Source organism: Hyperolius riggenbachi, chromosome 4, assembly GCF_040937935.1.
Source record: "Hyperolius riggenbachi isolate aHypRig1 chromosome 4, aHypRig1.pri, whole genome shotgun sequence".
Taxonomy (NCBI): domain Eukaryota; kingdom Metazoa; phylum Chordata; class Amphibia; order Anura; family Hyperoliidae; genus Hyperolius; species Hyperolius riggenbachi.
The window spans coordinates 93,595,729-93,614,150 of NC_090649.1; the positions used below are offsets into that span (position 1 = coordinate 93,595,729).

The 18,422-nt window shown below is 46.3% G+C and overlaps 1 protein-coding gene across 11 annotated transcripts in view; it reads left to right on the forward strand.

Moving 5' to 3' along the window:
• Window positions 1–18,422, forward strand: part of LOC137571346 (uncharacterized) — a 94,462-nt gene that overhangs the window by 51,686 nt on the left and 24,354 nt on the right. For 5 of the 11 annotated variants that reach the window (XR_011031343.1, XR_011031341.1, XR_011031342.1 and 2 more), the window contains 2 exons: window positions 2,662–2,714; window positions 8,465–10,987. Coding sequence is in view for 1 of the 11 variants with exons in the window: in XM_068280309.1 (XP_068136410.1) it covers window positions 2,662–2,714; window positions 8,465–8,567 (156 nt within the window). In the remaining 10 variants the exon portion in view is untranslated. Of the gene's footprint in view, window positions 1–2,661; window positions 2,715–8,464; window positions 10,988–12,582; window positions 12,662–14,770; window positions 15,845–18,422 lie in introns of those variants that run through there. The other 6 variants (XR_011031337.1, XR_011031335.1, XR_011031334.1 and 3 more) reach the window with 5 other exon arrangements.

Genomic DNA, 18,422 nt, shown 5'->3' on the forward strand with positions numbered 1-18,422 from the left:
AATAGTAAAAACGCATGCGTTTGTTACATGCGTTTTTACCCGCGATTTCGCGTGCGATTTCGCACCTTTTTCAATTTTATTTAGCCCTGGCAGTGTCATGGTTAATTTCGCATGGCACCCTGCCATGCGAAATCGCAGGCGAAATCGCGGGTAAAAACGCATGTGGAAACGCATCCGCATGCGTTTTTACAAGCGTCGGAATGCGGCCGAAATCGCGTCGCAACAGTGGGAACGAGCCCTCAGTGTGCGTCCAGTTCTGACCATTCCTCCGCTGCCCACTGTGATGCTCAGAGACTACTGTGCATGTGTGGCCCTGGCCATGCGTGTGCTTTGTCTAGTTCCCATGGATGGTAGTGCTCTGAGCCTGCACAGTTAGAAGGCGATGAACGCTCCTGGCCATTGGAACAAGACCAAGCACAAGTATGGCCAGGGCAGTGCATGCACAATAGTCCCCAACTACCAGGTTGGGCAGCGGAGGAACGGATGGGACTGTATGCACATTAAGTGATACAACAACCTACAGGGGGCTGGGGGAAGACCCAGTTAAGTATAAAATGTTTGTATACCATTCATCTTATGGATCAGTGAATGACTGACTTGTGTGTATATGTTACGGCCAGAACCCGAAGTGTGGCCACTTCGCGTTCTGGCCGGCCAATGTGCGAAGTGGCCGCAGCGCAGCGGCCAATGTTAGAAATGTAATGTTTACACTTATTTTACCGCCGTCTCGCTGCGGCCAAATGTATTAAAAGTTGCTTAATTTAATTAAATATAGCCGGCGGCAATGAGATGAAGCCGCCGGCTTTCGCACTGCCTCCTCCTCCTCTCCCTGCCTCCTATACGACATACGGAGCAGCCGGGCGGGGACACGCGTGTCCCCGAGAGTCGTTCGTCGCGGCAGGGGAATCCTGCCGTTCCTGCAGAGCGGGTGCTGGCAGAAGCAATGTCTGCAGCCTCCCCGCTCTGCTCTCCTGCCGCGACGAACGACTCTCCCGGCGGCTTCGTATTGTATGGAAGGCAGGGAGAGGAGAGAGGCGGGGGGAGGAGGAGAGGAGGAGGAGGCAGTGCGAAAGCCGGCGGCTTCATCTATCACATTGCCGCCGGCTATATTTAATTAAATTAAGCAACTTTTAATACATTTGGCCGCAGCGAGACGGCTGTAAAATAAGTGTAAAGATTACATTTCTGACATTGGCCGCTGCGCTGCGGCTACTTCGCACATTGGCCGGCCAGAACCCGAAGTGGCCACACTTCGGGTTCTGGCCGTAACATATATAAAGCACTGGGTGTGGGTTTTGCTGGGATTGTGACTTGTTTTTTCTGTCTTGTAGAGTACAATTTTTCCTTTTCCTTTTTGCATTTGTCAATTTGGGGCATGTGGTTGCTGCATTTCTTTATTAAAGGCATATGGTGGCTACATTTGTCTATTGGGTGCACATGGTGACTGCATTAGTCTAATGGATGGGACATGGTGGTGGAATTTGTCTAATGGAGGGGACATGGTGGTGGCATTTGTCTATTGGAGGGGACATGGTGGTGGCCTTTGTCTATTGTGGTCACACGGTGGAGGCATTTGTCTATTGGGGGCACACAGTGGCTGCATTTATCGATTGGGGTTTCTGCTAATAAAGGGATCTGAAATAACCTGTTGCATCCACTAATGTAGCCTAAAAAATGTAAAATGTGTGACCACACCCACAATGGGGCACCTACCTATCAAACCTATACAGAGTGTGTATTTTTCCATAGTGTGTGCGTTTCCACAGCATATCTGTGTGTGTGTGTGTGTGTGTGTGTGTGTGTGCGCATGTGCGCATATACAGAATGTATGTATCCACAGGATATGTGTCTCTAGGCCCCGCATATGACACTCGCCCCAGGCCCCGCGTACTGTAAGGCCGCCTCTGCCTAACACACTGGTATGTTTACTATTGTGCGATTTTTAACAATACAGATTCTCTAAAGTGTCTCTTTTTTTGTCTCATAAAGTTGGGAGGTATGCACTATCTGTATGGAATTTTTTCTTTTTTATCTTTGCCAATGTTTACCTGATTTTCCTCCAGGCTCTCTAATTTTCTTCCACATCAAAATAACATACAAGGGAGTTAAGGCAAACCCAGGAGGTTTGCAGTGCATATATATTGATACTTAACACGGGAGGAGGAAACCTCTGGATCCTCAAAAGGCATCCTCTATCGTTCTCTGCCAGCCTCTTCCAGTGATGGGACCCCCAAAGTGTGGCATCCGTGCACATGCCCACTACCACTGTCCAGCAGAAATAGCTAAGCTCAATCGGGTCCATGCTACTGCGCAGACGCTGTACTACGGGCCCAATCCGAAGAGAGCCGAGTGGGATGGAGCTAGTCGACAAGCAGACTTTTGAACGGGGGCTGCAGAGGAGGATGGGGGAAAACCTCCTTTAAGATCCAGAGGCTCTCTCCTCCTCAGGTAAGTACCTCCTAGGGGCAATTTTTTTTTGCTACAGGTTCCCTCTATTTAGCCCCCCACCCCCTGAAAAAAACGATATTCCAACGATAACTAACTATAACTGTAAGAAGAGGTGGTGGAGATTTCTCACTATGCCATGATGATGTCAGTAATGTGATACTTGATACCTGGCTGTTCTTGCACTTTTTTATTACAATGTCTTAATTATTGCAGGAGGGACCGGTGGCCAGAGGTGTTCTGGATATTGAAAACAACAACTTGCCAAAGTAAGTACACACACCTTCTTATTAATCTTTAAGGAAAGTGCTCTAAATTGTTGGGTAAATCATCAGAGAATTATGGGTGTGGCTAAGAGATGGAACAGTTCTGGAGTCAGTCTCTTGTCTCTAAAGCTATTTATCCAGGAGAAGAAACTATCACACGATCTGACGAACGATCGTTCCTCTATCTGTCTCCTGCTGTGAGTACACAAGACGGCACACAACGGGTGCTATATGAGTCTACGGGGATCAGAACGATGGTCAGTGATCGTGACTGTTATGCCTGTCGTGATCGCCACACGTCGTTAAACATCGCTTAACTAATTTAAGCTAAACGGTGTTACAATATGTTGCACCATACCAATGAAAATGGTCATCTGTCACGAAACCTCGCTGGAAAAATTGCATGGTGGGAACGGGTCTTAAAGGGAATGTCTGAGGTACTTAAAAAAAATCTACTTACCAGGGGCTTCCTACCGCCCCTTGCAGTTGTCCTGAGGGGACCCCCGGGCCACCAGCTGGGAGCGGAGCTGTGGCGAAGGCACAGAACGGCTGCCAAGGGCTGGAGGAAGCCCCGGGTAAGTTGTTTTTATTCATTGTTTTTTTTTTAGTACCGCCTCGGACATTCCCTTTAACTGAAGCTGGAGGATTGCATTGCCTCAGCCATTGGCAGATGAAGAATGCCATTGGTCAGAGTACTGGTAACACGAAGCAGCTCAACTCTGCACGCAACGTTGCACCTAGTATCGGCGTGGCTATAGCAATGCTGGACCCTGCATTAAAACACACACCCCGAGTTGATATGACTCGGAGGGCGGATAGTATCATCGGGAATTTTGGCAGCAGCAAGGGCAGCCGTCATTCAACTCGCCCTGCGCCTAACTGCCCGACGCCATTTTAAGTTTGGTAGCGTGGTTACAAATACTCTGCTATGAGGGCTTTTGCTATTTTTTCAACAATGGTCTTAGCACTTCCTGCCATTATTTACCCAACCATGATTGGTATAATTATTGTGAAAGCTCCTCCCTGATACTTTACTTCAGACTCAACATAAACCCCTTCATTACACTTAACTCTAACCTCCCCTCCTAACATTAAGGGCTGGAACCCACAAGAGCGTTTTTTTGAGCATTTTGGCAGCGCTGCGATACGCTAGCGTTTTGCCAAAACGCTCAGCTGATGTTAATGGATGGGGCAACTTCCACAGGAGCGTTTGCGTTTCCCAGAAACGCAAACGCAGGACCTGCAGCATTTTGGGAGCGTTAGCGCTTCAATGTAAAGTATTGAAACGCTAGCAGAAACGCTCAGCAAAACCTAAACTGAGCGGTTTTGCTAGCGTTTTGCGGTTCAGCACACTGTAACAAAATTAAAAATAATTCACAGGACCAATCAGGATAAAAACGCAAAACGCTACACAACCGCTGAGGAAAAAAATACACTGTTGCAAAACGCGACCGAAAACTCGCATGAATCCGCTTGCAAACCGCTCATGCAAAACGCTAGCGGTTGCGTTTTGCATTTGCGGATTTCAGTGGGTTCCAGGCCTTACCCCATCCTGTCACCTAACTTCCATCCAAAAGAACCTAATCCTAATGCAAAACTCTAATTTCCCCACCTTACCATTGCTCACGCGTTACCCTAACTTTTTTGGCATTAGTCCGTGCTAGTATCCCATCCTTAAAGGACAACTGAAGTGAATGGGAGCCAAATTAATCCATGCCATGCACTGATGAGGATCAAACAATCCGAAACAGTCTGTATGCATGTTGGATTATTATGGCTCTGTACAAATTAACAAGCTGACACATCATTGCATTCCAGCGGTTCTGGAGGTGTGTTTAGCTTCTAAGGGCCCTTTCACACCAGAGGGCTTTTTCGGCGTTTTAACGCCACGGCCGAAGTTGGCGTTTTCCTAGGTAAAAGAAAGTCCATAGACTTTCATTTTACCATTCACACTAAACGCTGCGTTTTGGAGCGTTGCATTTCAACGCTCCCAGGCGCTTTTTCTGGGCCTACCGCGGCGTTTCTCATTACAGTTGACTGTAATGTAGAGGCGTTAAAACGCCTTCAAAACGCCTGCAGCCAAAACGCAGCGTTTTAGCCTTTCACCGCTGCCTGTAGTGTGAAAGAGCCCTAAGGGCACAATGGTTTATTTGCATATATTCAGCAGTGTTGCTCTGGGAGACATCTCAAGCTCACTCCAACCTGAATTATCGCAAATTCTTTCTGTTTTAGGAAAGCAAACTTTTATTTTTCTGAACATCTTAGTAAGTGGGCTGTTAAGACCATTGTAGTCCCTTACACACTCCAATGAGTTCTGGGTCACCATGAGCTTGCTGGTTAGTCTGTACCTCTGAAGTGAATTGAGGCTGCCATATTTTTATTCTTTTTACACAATACCTGTTACCTGGTAGCCCTGCAGATCTATTTGGCTGTAGTAGTGTCTGAATGACACCAGAAACAAGCATGCAGCTAATCTTGTCAGATTTGACAACAATTTTCAGAAACACCGGATCTGCTGCATGCTTGTTCAGGGTCTATGGCTGAAAGTATTAGGCCCCGTTCACACTGCACGCGTCTCCAGCCGCGTTTTGGAAACGCGTGCAGGTGGCCGACACGCACGACATCAGACATTGCATAGAGTGCAATGTCTGATGTTCACACTGCCTGCGTTCCGGATCTGTGCGGTCCGGGAACGCATGCTGCACGCATTTTTTGTAAAAACGCATGGCTGTCCCATTCACTTTTCAGTGATGAGATCAGCCACGCAACGCACACAAACGCAGATGGCGTGCGTTCGCATGCGTTGCGTTCCGCATGCGTGGCCATCCGCGTTTGTAATGTGAACGGGGCCTTAGAGGCAGAGGATCATCAGGATAGCTGGGTAACTGGTATTGCTTAGAAGGAAATAAATATGGCAGCCTCCATATCCCTCTCACTTCAGTTGCCCTTTAACCTCCCCAATGTATACCTCCACCCAATCTATAGCCTTTCCTGTTGCCAAACCCTAAACTCCACCCCAAAATTAACCTTTTCCTGGAGTTTATTTTCAGTTCAGGTTTGCTTCAAGATACACTGCTATACCTTCTCTGCAATATGTGGGGGAATCCTCCTAATTTTTAGAGAAAAAGTTATTGCCTGGAGCAGCCCGCTGTTGGCACTCATTCTTGGACTTGCACTAGAAATATGATCTGATTGGTCTCCAATGGATAATTTACTTGCCTGATCTTTCATAATTCAGTCATACTAAGTTAGTAATGGAGTCCTGGCCAGCTGTGTCCTTCGCTGACACCAGCAGAATTTCACACCACCACCTTCCTCTTTTCAGTGATTGAAATGCTTACACCAGTGAAATCAATAGACTAAACAAGTACAGTATGTGTGTGATCTGTGCATTGGAGGCAAATGCTGCGCTATGAGTACATTATGAGAGGGATAAACCCCCTCAGCAGACTGTTGTAGTAGTCCTGTAATTAGCCATGTACCTCTGTTTCTAACAAATCATCTCATAAAGTGACCATTAAAGGACCACTACAGCGCAAGCAGTAAAAATCTGACACAACTGACAGGTTTTGGACTAGTCCATCTCCACAGGGTTCTCTTTGTTTTCCAAAGCATTCCCTAAGGCTACTTTCACAGTGGGACGTTGCGTTTTGATGCGACGTTAAAGTCGCAATGCAAACTAACAACGCAACATCCCAAATATGTCACAACGCAACTCTATGCCCTGTTATCGTCGCATACAGTAGGGCAAGGGTCCACAAACTTTTTTGGTCGAGGGCCAGGTCAACATACTTCAGAGTGCTGAGGGGCCGGAGTATACATAGAAGTATAGGGGGGTAGAATATACAGACCAACTCGACAGCAGTGTCACCTGATGTGGAATTTGATTGGCAGCCAGCGAATGACTGCTTTCTGGCTTCCATGTGGATGGGTGGTGCCAGCAATGCTATTTTATATGTGGCCCACCCATATTTAAAGATGCAGCTGGCAGCATCTATAAGCAATACATTTTGTGTGTAGGGGGCCAGTAAAAAAGCCTCGGGGCTGCATTCGGCCAACGGGCCTTAGTTTGAGGACCACTGCAGTAGGGCATACAGGCAATGAAAAGTATGCTACCAGGTCATTACTGAGCATGTGCAAACAGTCCACCGCAGTTAATAACTTGTATAACGCACAGCATGCAGCACTTTCTAATAATGCTACACGTTACACACAAATGCAACGTGTGCACTGTGAATGTTACACAGACTTATTATTCCTGTATGTTAGTCCACGTTAAAACATTTTCCAACAAGCGACTTTAACGTCGCACTGTGAAAAAGGCCTGAATGGCAGTTGCTCAGTCTGTTAAAGAACCACTCCAGTAGTGCACGGGTAAATATTACTGGCGGCGGTCGGGGGGATCAGAGGGGTGCCGGAGGGCTTGGGGGGCATATTTAGCTAGCGAAGTGCTATCTTAGGCATTTAAAACAACTTTTATGTTAAAAAATCCCCCCGCGGACGCAGCATCAGAAACTGTGTACCGCCAGGCAGGTTAAAGAAATTATTTTAAAAAAAATGTTGTTGTTTTTTAAACTGATTTGGCCCACCGGATTTTTTTTTTTTCACATAATATGATCTGAATAAGCTGATCAAAAATAAGATTGTTCAGTAAAAATTGTACTATTAATGGGCACCTTTCGAGTTGGTGATGCAGGAGGTGTTAACCACCCTGGCGTTCTATTGATTGCGCCAGGGTGGCGGCGCAGCAGTATTTTTTTTTTTTTTTTGTTAAATCATGTAGCTAGCCTAGCGCTAGCTACATGATAGCCGCTGTGCAGCGGCATCCCCCCACCCCTTCTGATCGCCTCCGGCGATCAGAGCAAACAGTAATTCCCGTTCAGAACGGGATTTCCTGTTTGGCTTCCCCGTCGCCATGACGACGATCGTGATGACGTCATCGCCGTTGTGACGTCAGAGGGAGTCCCGATCCACCCCTAGGCACTGCCTGGCTCTGATTGGCCAGGCTGTGCAGGGGTCTCGCAGGGGGGGTGGCGTGTTACGCGTCGGGGATCAGCAGCGAGCGGCGGTGGCGATCGTACATAGCACGCAGCTAGCAAAGTGCTAGCTGCGTGTTTAAAACAAAAATTACGAAAATCGGCCCAGTGGGGCCTGAGAAATCCACCGCGGTGGCAATGGACGAGCCGAGCGAGTGATTACCGCCAAGGTGGTTAAGGGGCCCATACACTGGTCGATTTCAGCCATCAAAATCGATTCTTTCAAATCTATCAATCGATCGATTTGTGGCCAATTTCGATGGATTTGATCTATCTGACAGGATGGAAGATCTAGGTCGATCTGCTGCTGCCAGCAGATCGATGGCCCATAAAGTTACATTGGATCTAATGTTCCAATAATGCATTTAGATAGATTTCCAATAAATTTCACTCTGAAATCTATTGGAAATCTGTTCCTAGCGTGTGGCACATATCCGATGGATTCCTGTCAGATTCAACCTGACCGGCATCTGACAGAAATCTATCTGATGGTCCTATCTGCTGCAAATCTATAAGTGTATGGCCACCTTTACAGTTAGTTTTCTTTATAGGAGAAGGTCAGGGTTAGGCATAGGCTTGAGATTATGGTTGAAAAATGTTTTCAAAACTTCAATGCAGGAAAAAATGAATTCCCTCCTGATTTTCTGCATTTTATCATTTGTATTTATTCTTGTAATATTGTTCTGGTTCTCACTGGTATATTCTGTGGATTTTCAGGTTTTCAGATGCATGTCTGGACTCTGCAGAGCTACCATCAGCCATCATGTATGACGATGTGGAGGAAGCACTAATGAGCAGCATTGAACAGGAATACATATAGGCCCATCCTCTCCACCCCAGTGCACTGTGGGAAAACAGGCTATATAACGTACAACAAAGCTCTTTCTTCAAATGCCACCAATTCAAAGGAAGCAAAATGAAGGTTTGTTTCTTCTTGTCCTCCATCAAACTTCCTAATGAAGTATTTCATACAAACCACTGAACACGGTACGGGAGGAATAGCACGCCGGACCAAAAAATATGAAATTCTGTCGGGTCAATCCTGTGATTGAGGATCAGAGGGTGCTAGAAAAGCCAGGCAGGCAGCACAGCCATAACAAACCCTTGGTTCTTTTCTAGACTCTCCAGCAGACATGGACCGTCAGGACATGTGGAATGGACTGTGAAGAGCAGCTGCACACTAATGAGTCATCACTATTGTCTTCCTGTGAGAGAGGTTGCAGTGTATGGTTAAAAGCACAGTGCATCTTTTGCCTCTATCTGTTATGGGAAATTGGTTCAGGTGCTAGCTGCACTTTTCATAGCCGCATTTTAAGCTTCTCTGGAGCTCTGTTTCAAAACCCAACTAAATCCCAAAGGCAAGCTCTAAAGGGAATGAGGTGAATATATACAGTGAATAGAGGCAAAGTGACAAAAAAAATGTGTTACACAGGTCAAATGTGATTGCCAAATAGCATTCTTCCTCTCCACTCTGAATGCAGTCAGAGAAATTGGTTGTGACACCTAAAATAGGGAGAAAACTGCACTACAGATTACATTTCTCAGCATCCCTGCATTTCCAGTTGAAAACCCTTCCTGCTCATCCGGGAGAAGACACGTTCTTCACAAAGAAGCAAGTGCTGAGTTGTAAGAATGTAGTCTGCTCCATAACTCAACTCTTAACTGAACTCTTACTCAACTCTATGCACCCTAGTATATCTATACACAGGGGTGCCTAAAATGAAGCCCTATACAGCAATACAGCATAGAGAATAGAAAAAAAACAAAATGGGATGATTCTTCAAACATGTAAATCTTACATTTAAATGAAATCCTGTTTAAAGTAATTGGGAATCTATTAAAAAAAATCAGCCAGACACTTATCTAAGGAGAGGAAAGGCTCTGGGTCATATAGAGCTTACCCGCTCCTCTCTTGGTCCCGGTTCCAGGGCTGGCTCCCCCGTAGCAGTATTCGACCAATTTGTTCAAAAACTGCTCTCTCTGCCGCCAAAGGAAGTGTTCGGGAGCCCGGGTGCTCCAGAAGATGGGCCGCTCCATAGTGCCCTCACGCGTGCGCAGTATGGAGCCGCTGGTCTTCGAGAGGACTCGGCTCCTGAAGACTTTCTAAGTCTTCCAAGGCGGGGATTCAAACGGTGGAGCTGCCACTGCAACGAGGGGACCTAGAGAGGAGCAGTATAGGACCTTAGGTAAGTATCTGGCTGATTTTTATTTTAATAGTTTCCCATTGACTTTAAGGCTCGGGTTGGTATGCTAGTTCCTCAAAGGAATTCCGAGGTGAAAAATCTTTACTTCCCTGCGAATTCTTACAGCCCCTTGAAAATGATCAGGTCCCATGCTGAATCTCCGTTCTTCTTCAGCAAGCTCCATTCAATTTAGGAAGCTCGCCAACCTGCGGATATGCAGAAGCTTATGACCCAGCTTGGGTTGGCGAGCTTCCGAAACTGAATGCAACTTGCTGGTGGAGAATGGAGCATCGGCATTTGACTGCTATCTAAGGTAAGTGCTAAGGTATGTTCAGGGCCGGCACTATCATCGAGGCAAAGAGGGCAATTGCCCCAGGGATCCTGAGCTCTCCTGGGCCCCCAAGGTTTCCCCCTGACTTCTCCCTAGGGCCCCTGCATTGTTTATGGACAGGGGCTTGAGTAGATTTAGGATTAGGTTCCGCCCACTGGACTGGTGTGTTTAACCTGTAGTCTCTAATCCTGCCGTCCTGTTTTTCACTTCTGGCTCTGGCACTGCTAGGCAGGGAATTCTGTGAATTGTAGGCGTCGCTCTGTTTCCTCTTGGGTAGAATGCTCTTTGTTGTAGACACCACTTCTTCCTGCTGAGCTGGGCAGTGGCAACTTCAAGTTGCCATAGAGGCAGCTGTGACAGTTACTGTGGGATGGAGGTGAGTGCGGAGTCCAGGAGTCCTCATAGTCTTTGCAGGGTGAGGGGAAATGTTTCCATGGGGAGACAACTGGCACACCCTCTGCAGAACCAGGACATGGGGGCACACTGACAGCACATGAGGATAGCAGTGGCACAGAAGGGACATTGAAGGCACAGTGGGACTGATTTTGCGGAAGAACCGTAGGGGACCCCTGATTACCTTTGCCGCAAGGCCCCATTGGAGCTTGAATTGGCCCTGTTCATGCTGGATCCACATACCTCTGTACTTTGTCTGCTCTGATGTTCCCTCCTATCCCCCCCCCCCCCCCCCATTCCCTCCTTTTTCCCCACCCAATTCACTCCCCTTAAAGAGACACTGAAGTGAAAAAAAAATATGATGTAATGAATTGGTTGTGTACTATGAATAATTACTAGAAGATTAGCAGCAAAGAAAATATTCTCATACTTTTATTTTCAGGTATATAGTGTTTTTTCTAACATTACATTATTCTATAATATGTGCAGATTACACAGCACTCAGCATTCAAAATGATTCTTTCAGAGCAGTCTGTGAAGTAATGACCTCTCCTCTAGCAGAGGAAAAGTAAACAGTTCACTTACAGTTGAGATAATAAAAGTCAGATAACAGCCCTCTCCACCACTAACTTAGTCGGAGAGCTTAATGGCTTGTTTGCATAGAGATAACAACTGGAGTTTCTCAACTCTTCCTGTACTGGAAACAATTAGACTGATGTATCTGATCTTAATGTTTTATTTCTTAGCTGTACTACACATACAAATCATAATATCATAATTTTTTTTTCGCTTCAGTGTCTCTTTAAAGGATCACTATCGTGAAAAATTTAAACGTACACATTTATAAGAAGTACATGTCTCTCAGAGTAAAATGTACCTTAAATTACTTTTTGCCTATGTTGCAGTCACTTATTGTACTCAGTAAAAATCTGACAAATTTGACAGATTTTGGAATAGTCCATCTTCTCATGGGGGATTCTCTGTATTTCCTTTATTCTTTACATAAGCAATCCCAGGAAAGCATCTCTACAAAGATGCTGCCCGACCTCCCTACATGCTCGGACGGTATTTTGGCAGTTGGACTGAGAAACTGCCATTCAGTAAGTGGTTTTGAAAATGAAGTGAAGAAAGTCCTGAAAAATGTCCATGAGGAGAATGAATAGTCCAAAACCTGTCAGATTTCTATTGCCTACTGTACATGACAGCGAGATAGGAGAAAAGTAATTTATAATACATTTTACTCTGGAACTTATATATATTTTATACATAAGCATACACATGAATTTTACATTTTGCAATTTTTTGCAATAGTGGTCCTTTAAGAAGAGGAAATGGGAGGGAACATCACAGCCAGTCTGCCTCTTCCTGTCCGAAAATTTGACTTCAGCCAAAAGTCAAAATTTTCAAGGAATGATGAAGCGGGCTGGGGGGAACAAGGAGAGGAATGGACAAAGCAGAGAGGCATGTGGATCCAGCAGTAACATACCTTAGGTAGCCTTGCTCAGGTCAGGTGTCCTTTTAAACAAGGGAAAAATCAATCATGCAAGTATACAGTATTTCATCATTGATTAGGGTCACACCTAAAGCCTAATCTAGACGGAGCGAGCCGGCGGCTTGATTAGCCGCCGCATCACCTTTTCCGCATCCCCGTGCGTACCCGCCGCGTTACCGCTCGTCCGCGCGTGCGTCGGATTCGATACCCGCTTGTCCCCGCCGGCGCTGCTTATCTTCCGCTCGATTCTCCGCTATTGTTCTCTCGCGGGGAATCGAGCAGCGGCGAGATCGGACCTGTCGGATCTTATCAATCGAGCTGCATCAGCGGCTCGATTGATAAGTTACATCGGCATGTGTGTACCTAGCTTAAAGGACTCTCGAGGCAAAGAAATAAATATATTTTTAATTAAACGATGGGTTGGCGATCTTTACAGGTGGCCAGCGGCACACCGGGAAGAACCGGAACTGCAGTGAGGGACTCCAATGACTTCTGGTGGCTGGAAGAAATGCCAGGTAAGTAAAAATAGATGTATTTATTAGCCTCGGGAGTTCTTTAAGCACAACTAAAGCAGACTAGTGTAAAAAAAATGTACAGCGGGAAACATGGCAGCGCTTTCATACAGAGGCTGTACCCGAATGATCTATCTGCATGGATGTGCAGAGCTCCAGAAACTGGACAACATTATACAACTAGCACTCAAAACAGGTGTAACAAAGGAGGGTGTTAGCTTCAGTAGATAATTTGTGCACAGATTATTCCCTATTGGAATTCCCCATGGCGGATTAGAATTAGTACATAATTGCGTCTGTTTTGCATTCAAGGCATGTATTTAGCCCCAGTGGGGCTCTGCATTCCTTTGTTAGTTTTCATTTCAGGTGCAGCCTTGAGCGCTGTCATTTGTCTGCCTGCTTAATAAGTTAAAGTGAATGGGAACTGCTGTTTAAAATAAAAAGCCAGATACTTACCTATGGAGAGGGAAGGCTCTGGGTTGTAATTAGCCTTCCCTCTACCCCTCTCCCGGTGCAGCGATGTACCTGGGGGCAGTATTTGACTTAATTGGTCAAATACTGCTCCTTCCGCCAGACTAAGGTGACTTCGGAACATCTTCGGGATAACTTGGCTCCCGAAGGCTTCTGAAGTCCCTCGCAGCAGGGGAATTAAACTGGGTTCCTGCGCTGCATCGAGGGCACCGGGAGAGGAGAGGGAAGGCTCATTAGAACCGGGAGCCATCCCTCTCCTTTAGGTAAGTATCTGGCTTTTTATTTTAACCCCCGGTTCCCATTAGCTTTAAAGAAATACTGTAGGGGGTCGGAGGAAAAAGAGTTGAACTTACCCAGGGATTCTAATGGTCCTCCGCAGACATCCTGTGCCCGCGCAGCCACTCACCGATGCTCCGGCCCCGCCTCTGGTTCACTTCTGGAATTTCAGACTTTAAAGTCTGAAAACCACTGCGCCTGCATTGCTGTGTCCTCGCTCCCGCTGATGTCACCAGGAGCGTACTGCGCAGGCCCAGTATGGTCTGTGCCTGCGCAGTAAAGTCTGAAATTCCAGAAGTGAACCAGAGGCGGGGCCAGAGCATCGGTGAGTGGCTGCGCAGGCACAGGATGTCTGCGGGGGACCATTAGAAGCCCCGGGTTCAACTCCTTTTCCTTCTATTCCCCCCCCCCCCCCCCTCCTATAGTATTACAACCTGCCTGGCGTTCTGATTCCCGCGCGAACATTTTTTTGCAATTTTTTTTTTAATTTATCATGTAGCTAGCCTAGCGCTAGCTACATGATTCTCCCCTCCCTGCGGCGTCCCTCCCACCCCTCCGATCGCTGCCTGCTCAATCACCCGTCCGGAAATCCCGTTCTGAACGGGATTTCCAGGAGGGCTTCGCCATGGTGACGACCGTCGTGACGTCATGGACGTCATGACATTACAGGGAGTCCTGATCCACCCCTCAGCGCTCCCTGGCACTGATTGGCCAGGCAGCACACGGGGTCTGGGGGGGGAGGCTGCATCGCGTTGGGTAGCGGCGAATCTGTGGCGGGCGGCGGCGATCAGGCACAACACGCAGCAAGCAAAGTGCTTGCTGCGTGTTTTAAAAAAAAGTTAATTAATTAGTTATTCAAATCGGTCCAGCGGGGCCTGAGCGGCGACCTACGGCGTCTCTGGAAGAGCCTAGCTCGTCCAGAACGCCAGGGAGGTTAAATACAGCAAAGTCCCCCTTATCTAGAACTAACTGGCATGTCGTCTGAGGAGGATAACAGGAAAAGTGCTTTGGGGGGTTTGCAGGGCATGGTAGGGCAGAAAATACTTTCTGATGCAGGTCAGGTGACAGGCCGGAATCCCTACACAGAGGATGATAGAAAGCCACTAAGAGCTACAGGAAGGGTAGAAGATGGAACCTGGAGTCTCAATATGTTTTTTTCTGCTGCATGGGGGGGAGGTTTGTGCTTTTTCGGCACATGTATCCGGTGTCAGGCTATACCCACCTGTGCCGGATAGAGGCGGACTTTACTGTACATGTACAAGTATAAGTACTGCTAATTAGGAACTAGTCAACACCTGTTTCTTTTTTTTCTTTTTTTTTGTGGCCCTTGCTTTTTATAATTTTATATTTCAAATCTCTGATCAGCACAGCATGAAGTCTGTGCCCTGAATTTGCCATCCTAGGTGTGAGAATGGCTGCTGATTCTCCTGAAATATAACTGGTTGCCACATATGAGGCCCAAAGCTGCAGATGTAACCCTTTCTGAAGAAGAGCTGTACTAGACTTACCAGTGGCCACTACATCACATGACCAGAGATGGTGACGACTACTACTAGCCAACAAAGCAAAATGTGAAGCCGTGTGTCCAATAAGAATGAGTAACGGCAATAGCTGTGCCATACAGCAACAATATTACCAATGACAGACCGGAAGTTATGAACGACATACCAACAACAGGAAAATGTCTAACTTCCGCATCAGTCTCCACCCTATCGATTTCGTCACACAGTGACTCATCAGGGGCATTGCCTGATGTCAACATAGAGCAAATACTAATAACAACAGGAAAATATCAATGAAATGCATATATTGCCAATTATACCCTCCATTCCTTTACACCACCCCAGTGTTTCACCAATTCCTGCCCAGTGTCTCTACATTCCCCATTGTGGCTATTGTATCCCCCAATAATCCCAACATGTTCCACAGTGTGCCCTTTATATCCTCAACAATCTCTCAACCATGGGTGCCCCAGACATTTTTCAGGGGGGAGGGGATGGGGCACGGTTGCACGATTCTTTGTTTCTGCTCAATATTTGCCAAAAATACATTTTGTGTAACGGGTGGATTTGTGGTCTAATGCTGGTGACTATAAGTAGCAGGAATCTTCCACTGTCATAATATCAACCTAGAATTTGTTGATGCTTTATAAATCTATAATCATAAATAATTAATTAGTTTGCCACAGATCATAACTTTTAAAGTGGATTGAAACACATGTCGTCAGTAGTCTAGAGCATTAAACACAGCATAAAATGAACAGCTAAAAACCTGTAAGGCCTGGAACCCACTGAAATACGCAAAACGCAACCGCTAGCGTTTTGCATGAGCGGTTTGCAAGCGGATTCATGCGAGTTTTCGGTCGCGTTTTGCAACAGTGTATTTTTTTCCTCAGCGGTTGTGTAGCGTTTTGCGTTTCGCGTTTTTATCCTGATTGGTCCTGTGAATTATTTTTAATTTTGTTACAGTGTGCTGAACCGCAAAACGCTAGCAAAACCGCTCAGTTTAGGTTTTGCTGAGCGTTTCTGCTAGCGTTTCAATACTTTACATTGAAGCGCTAACGCTCCCAAAATGCTGCAGGTCCTGCGTTTGCGTTTCTGGGAAACGCAAACGCTCCTGTGGAAGTTGCCCCATCCATTAACATCAGCTGAGCGTTTTGGCAAAACGCTAGCGTATCGCAGCGCTGCCAAAATGCTCAAAAAAACGCTCTTGTGGGTTCCAGCCCTTATTGGTTTCCAAGTTACTGGAAGAGTCAATGCTCAAATTTTTCACTTTACTTAGAAGCTAATTGATTAAAGAGAACCACAGGTGGTGCATGGGGGGAGGGGGCAGATGAGACGCAGAGGCATGTTCTCTGCCTCATGACATGCCTCTGTGCCCCCCGCCCCCCGCCGCTTTCAGCCCCCCCACCGCCACACTATAGCCTATACCCCCCAAAATTAGCGACAATATTTGTCGCTATCTCCGAGGGTAATAGGAGGAGAGTGATTCCCTGCTCAAAACACCCACTAGGGGTGTTCCTGCAGGCTTTCCAGAGCTTCCACTGGGCAGCTCTCTCTTCCTGGCCACGCCCCCTGCTGCTCCCCCCCCCCCCCCCCCCGCCTCTCTGCACACTGGGAGATATCTCTCTCCTTCCAGCGTTGTGGCCCAGAGATCACGAAAGTGAAAGTGGGGCAGTGCAGACATGAATGGCGGCTACCTGATCTGCCCAGCCCCCCAGATCAGGTAGTGGCCCTTGGTTTCTCTTTAAGCTTGCTATTGCCATACCAGAAAAATCTAATTGTGTTGAAATGTACTGAGCTGAATTACACAATGCAGAAAAGTTTCGGCTGTATCCAGGGACTAAGCAGAGAACTTTCTCTCCCTTATTTGCTCACTAATTATTTATTACAAGTTAATCTGGTAATTTGTCCTGAAACCAGTAATGTTATCAGTTAGCTTCAGTGAAGTGTAAATATGCCTACAAAGGGCATTAGACTAGTCTCATACTGTTTCATATTTGTTTTATACTGTGGTTAGTTTCTTAGAGCAAATATTGAATGTTGAGTTGCATTACACATCAAGTAACAGTAGCAGGATACATCATTGAATGTCAGTGGACCATGTTACTCTTTGAAAGATTGGACAGAAAGTAATGGTTGCGGTTGATACACCATTCAAATGAATGGGGCTTCTGATTTGGTTATGATACAATAATTAAAGCACTTATAGCCAGAGGACGAAACCTGATCATTCTTTTATAAATTTGGTGCTACAAAAGTGGTTATTGGATTCCAAAAGTGGAGATCAGGAAGTAGTGATCTGTTTTTTTATGTAGCCACTCTTTAGAAATAGGGCCCATGCAACATATACAAGAGGGAATTGGACATGAAGATCCCGGTCTTCCATAATGTATCAAATGTATTATACAGGGACTTCTCTATGTGGTATCATGTTACAGAATGCACTTTTCTTGACAAAGATATCCAAAGTGCTGCTTGCTTTGTGTTCTGCATGATCTGTTATATATGTTTGAGTATTTACCTTGTTTGTCTGTACTTAGCCTTGGACATGTGGGCATGCAGTAACCCATAGCGACTAATCAGAATTCTTCTCTGGTTATTAGAAATAAATGCACTTTATTACATAATAACAATGGTGTCATTTTGAATACAACCTGTAATATTTAGTGCTGTAACGTTACAGAGAAATTGTAAGAAAAAAAGTGCTCCTACGGGGTACTTACCTCAGGAGGGGGATACCTCTGGATCCTAATGAGGCTTCCCCAGTCCACTTCAGCCTCGGGGATCCAGCACTGGCAGCCCCCGAAAATACGCCAACAAGCTTGTCAGCGGGCGGCACAGGAGCAGTAGAGGCTTCAGCGTACGAGCTTCCCCTCGGGCTCCCCTGGAAATAGCCAAGTCAAGTCCGCCCTACTGCACAGGCGACTCCCACCTGCGCAGTAGAGCAGACCCAATCGGGCTTGGCTATTTCCAGGGGAGCCTGAGGGGAAGCTTGTACTGCACCTGCGCAGGAGCGCGGATAGGTAAATATTGCCGCATGTTGTTCAGGGGTTGCCAGCGCTGGATCCCAGAGGCTGAAGAAGACGTGGGATGCCTCATTAGGATCAAAAGGCTTCCCCCTCCTGAGGTAAATACCCCCAGGGGCACTTTTCTTCTTATAGGGTTACTTTAAAGAGCAGTTCTTCAAAAATCTCCCATGCACACCCTCGCCTTTCCATATATACTGTATAGTTAGGTCCATAAGTATTTGGACACAGACAACTTTTATTCTAATTTTGGTTCTGTACATTACCACAATTAATTTTAAATGTAACTCAAATGCAGTTGAAGTGCAGACTTTAGCTAAAATTCAGTGGGGTGAACAAAACGATTGCATGAAAATGCGAGGTAACTAAAGTATTATTTCAACACAATCCTGTCATTTCAGGGGCTCAGAAGTAATTGGACAATTGACTCAAAGGCTATTTGGGCAGGTGTGGGCAAGTCCGTCCATCGTTAACCAAATAACAACAGGT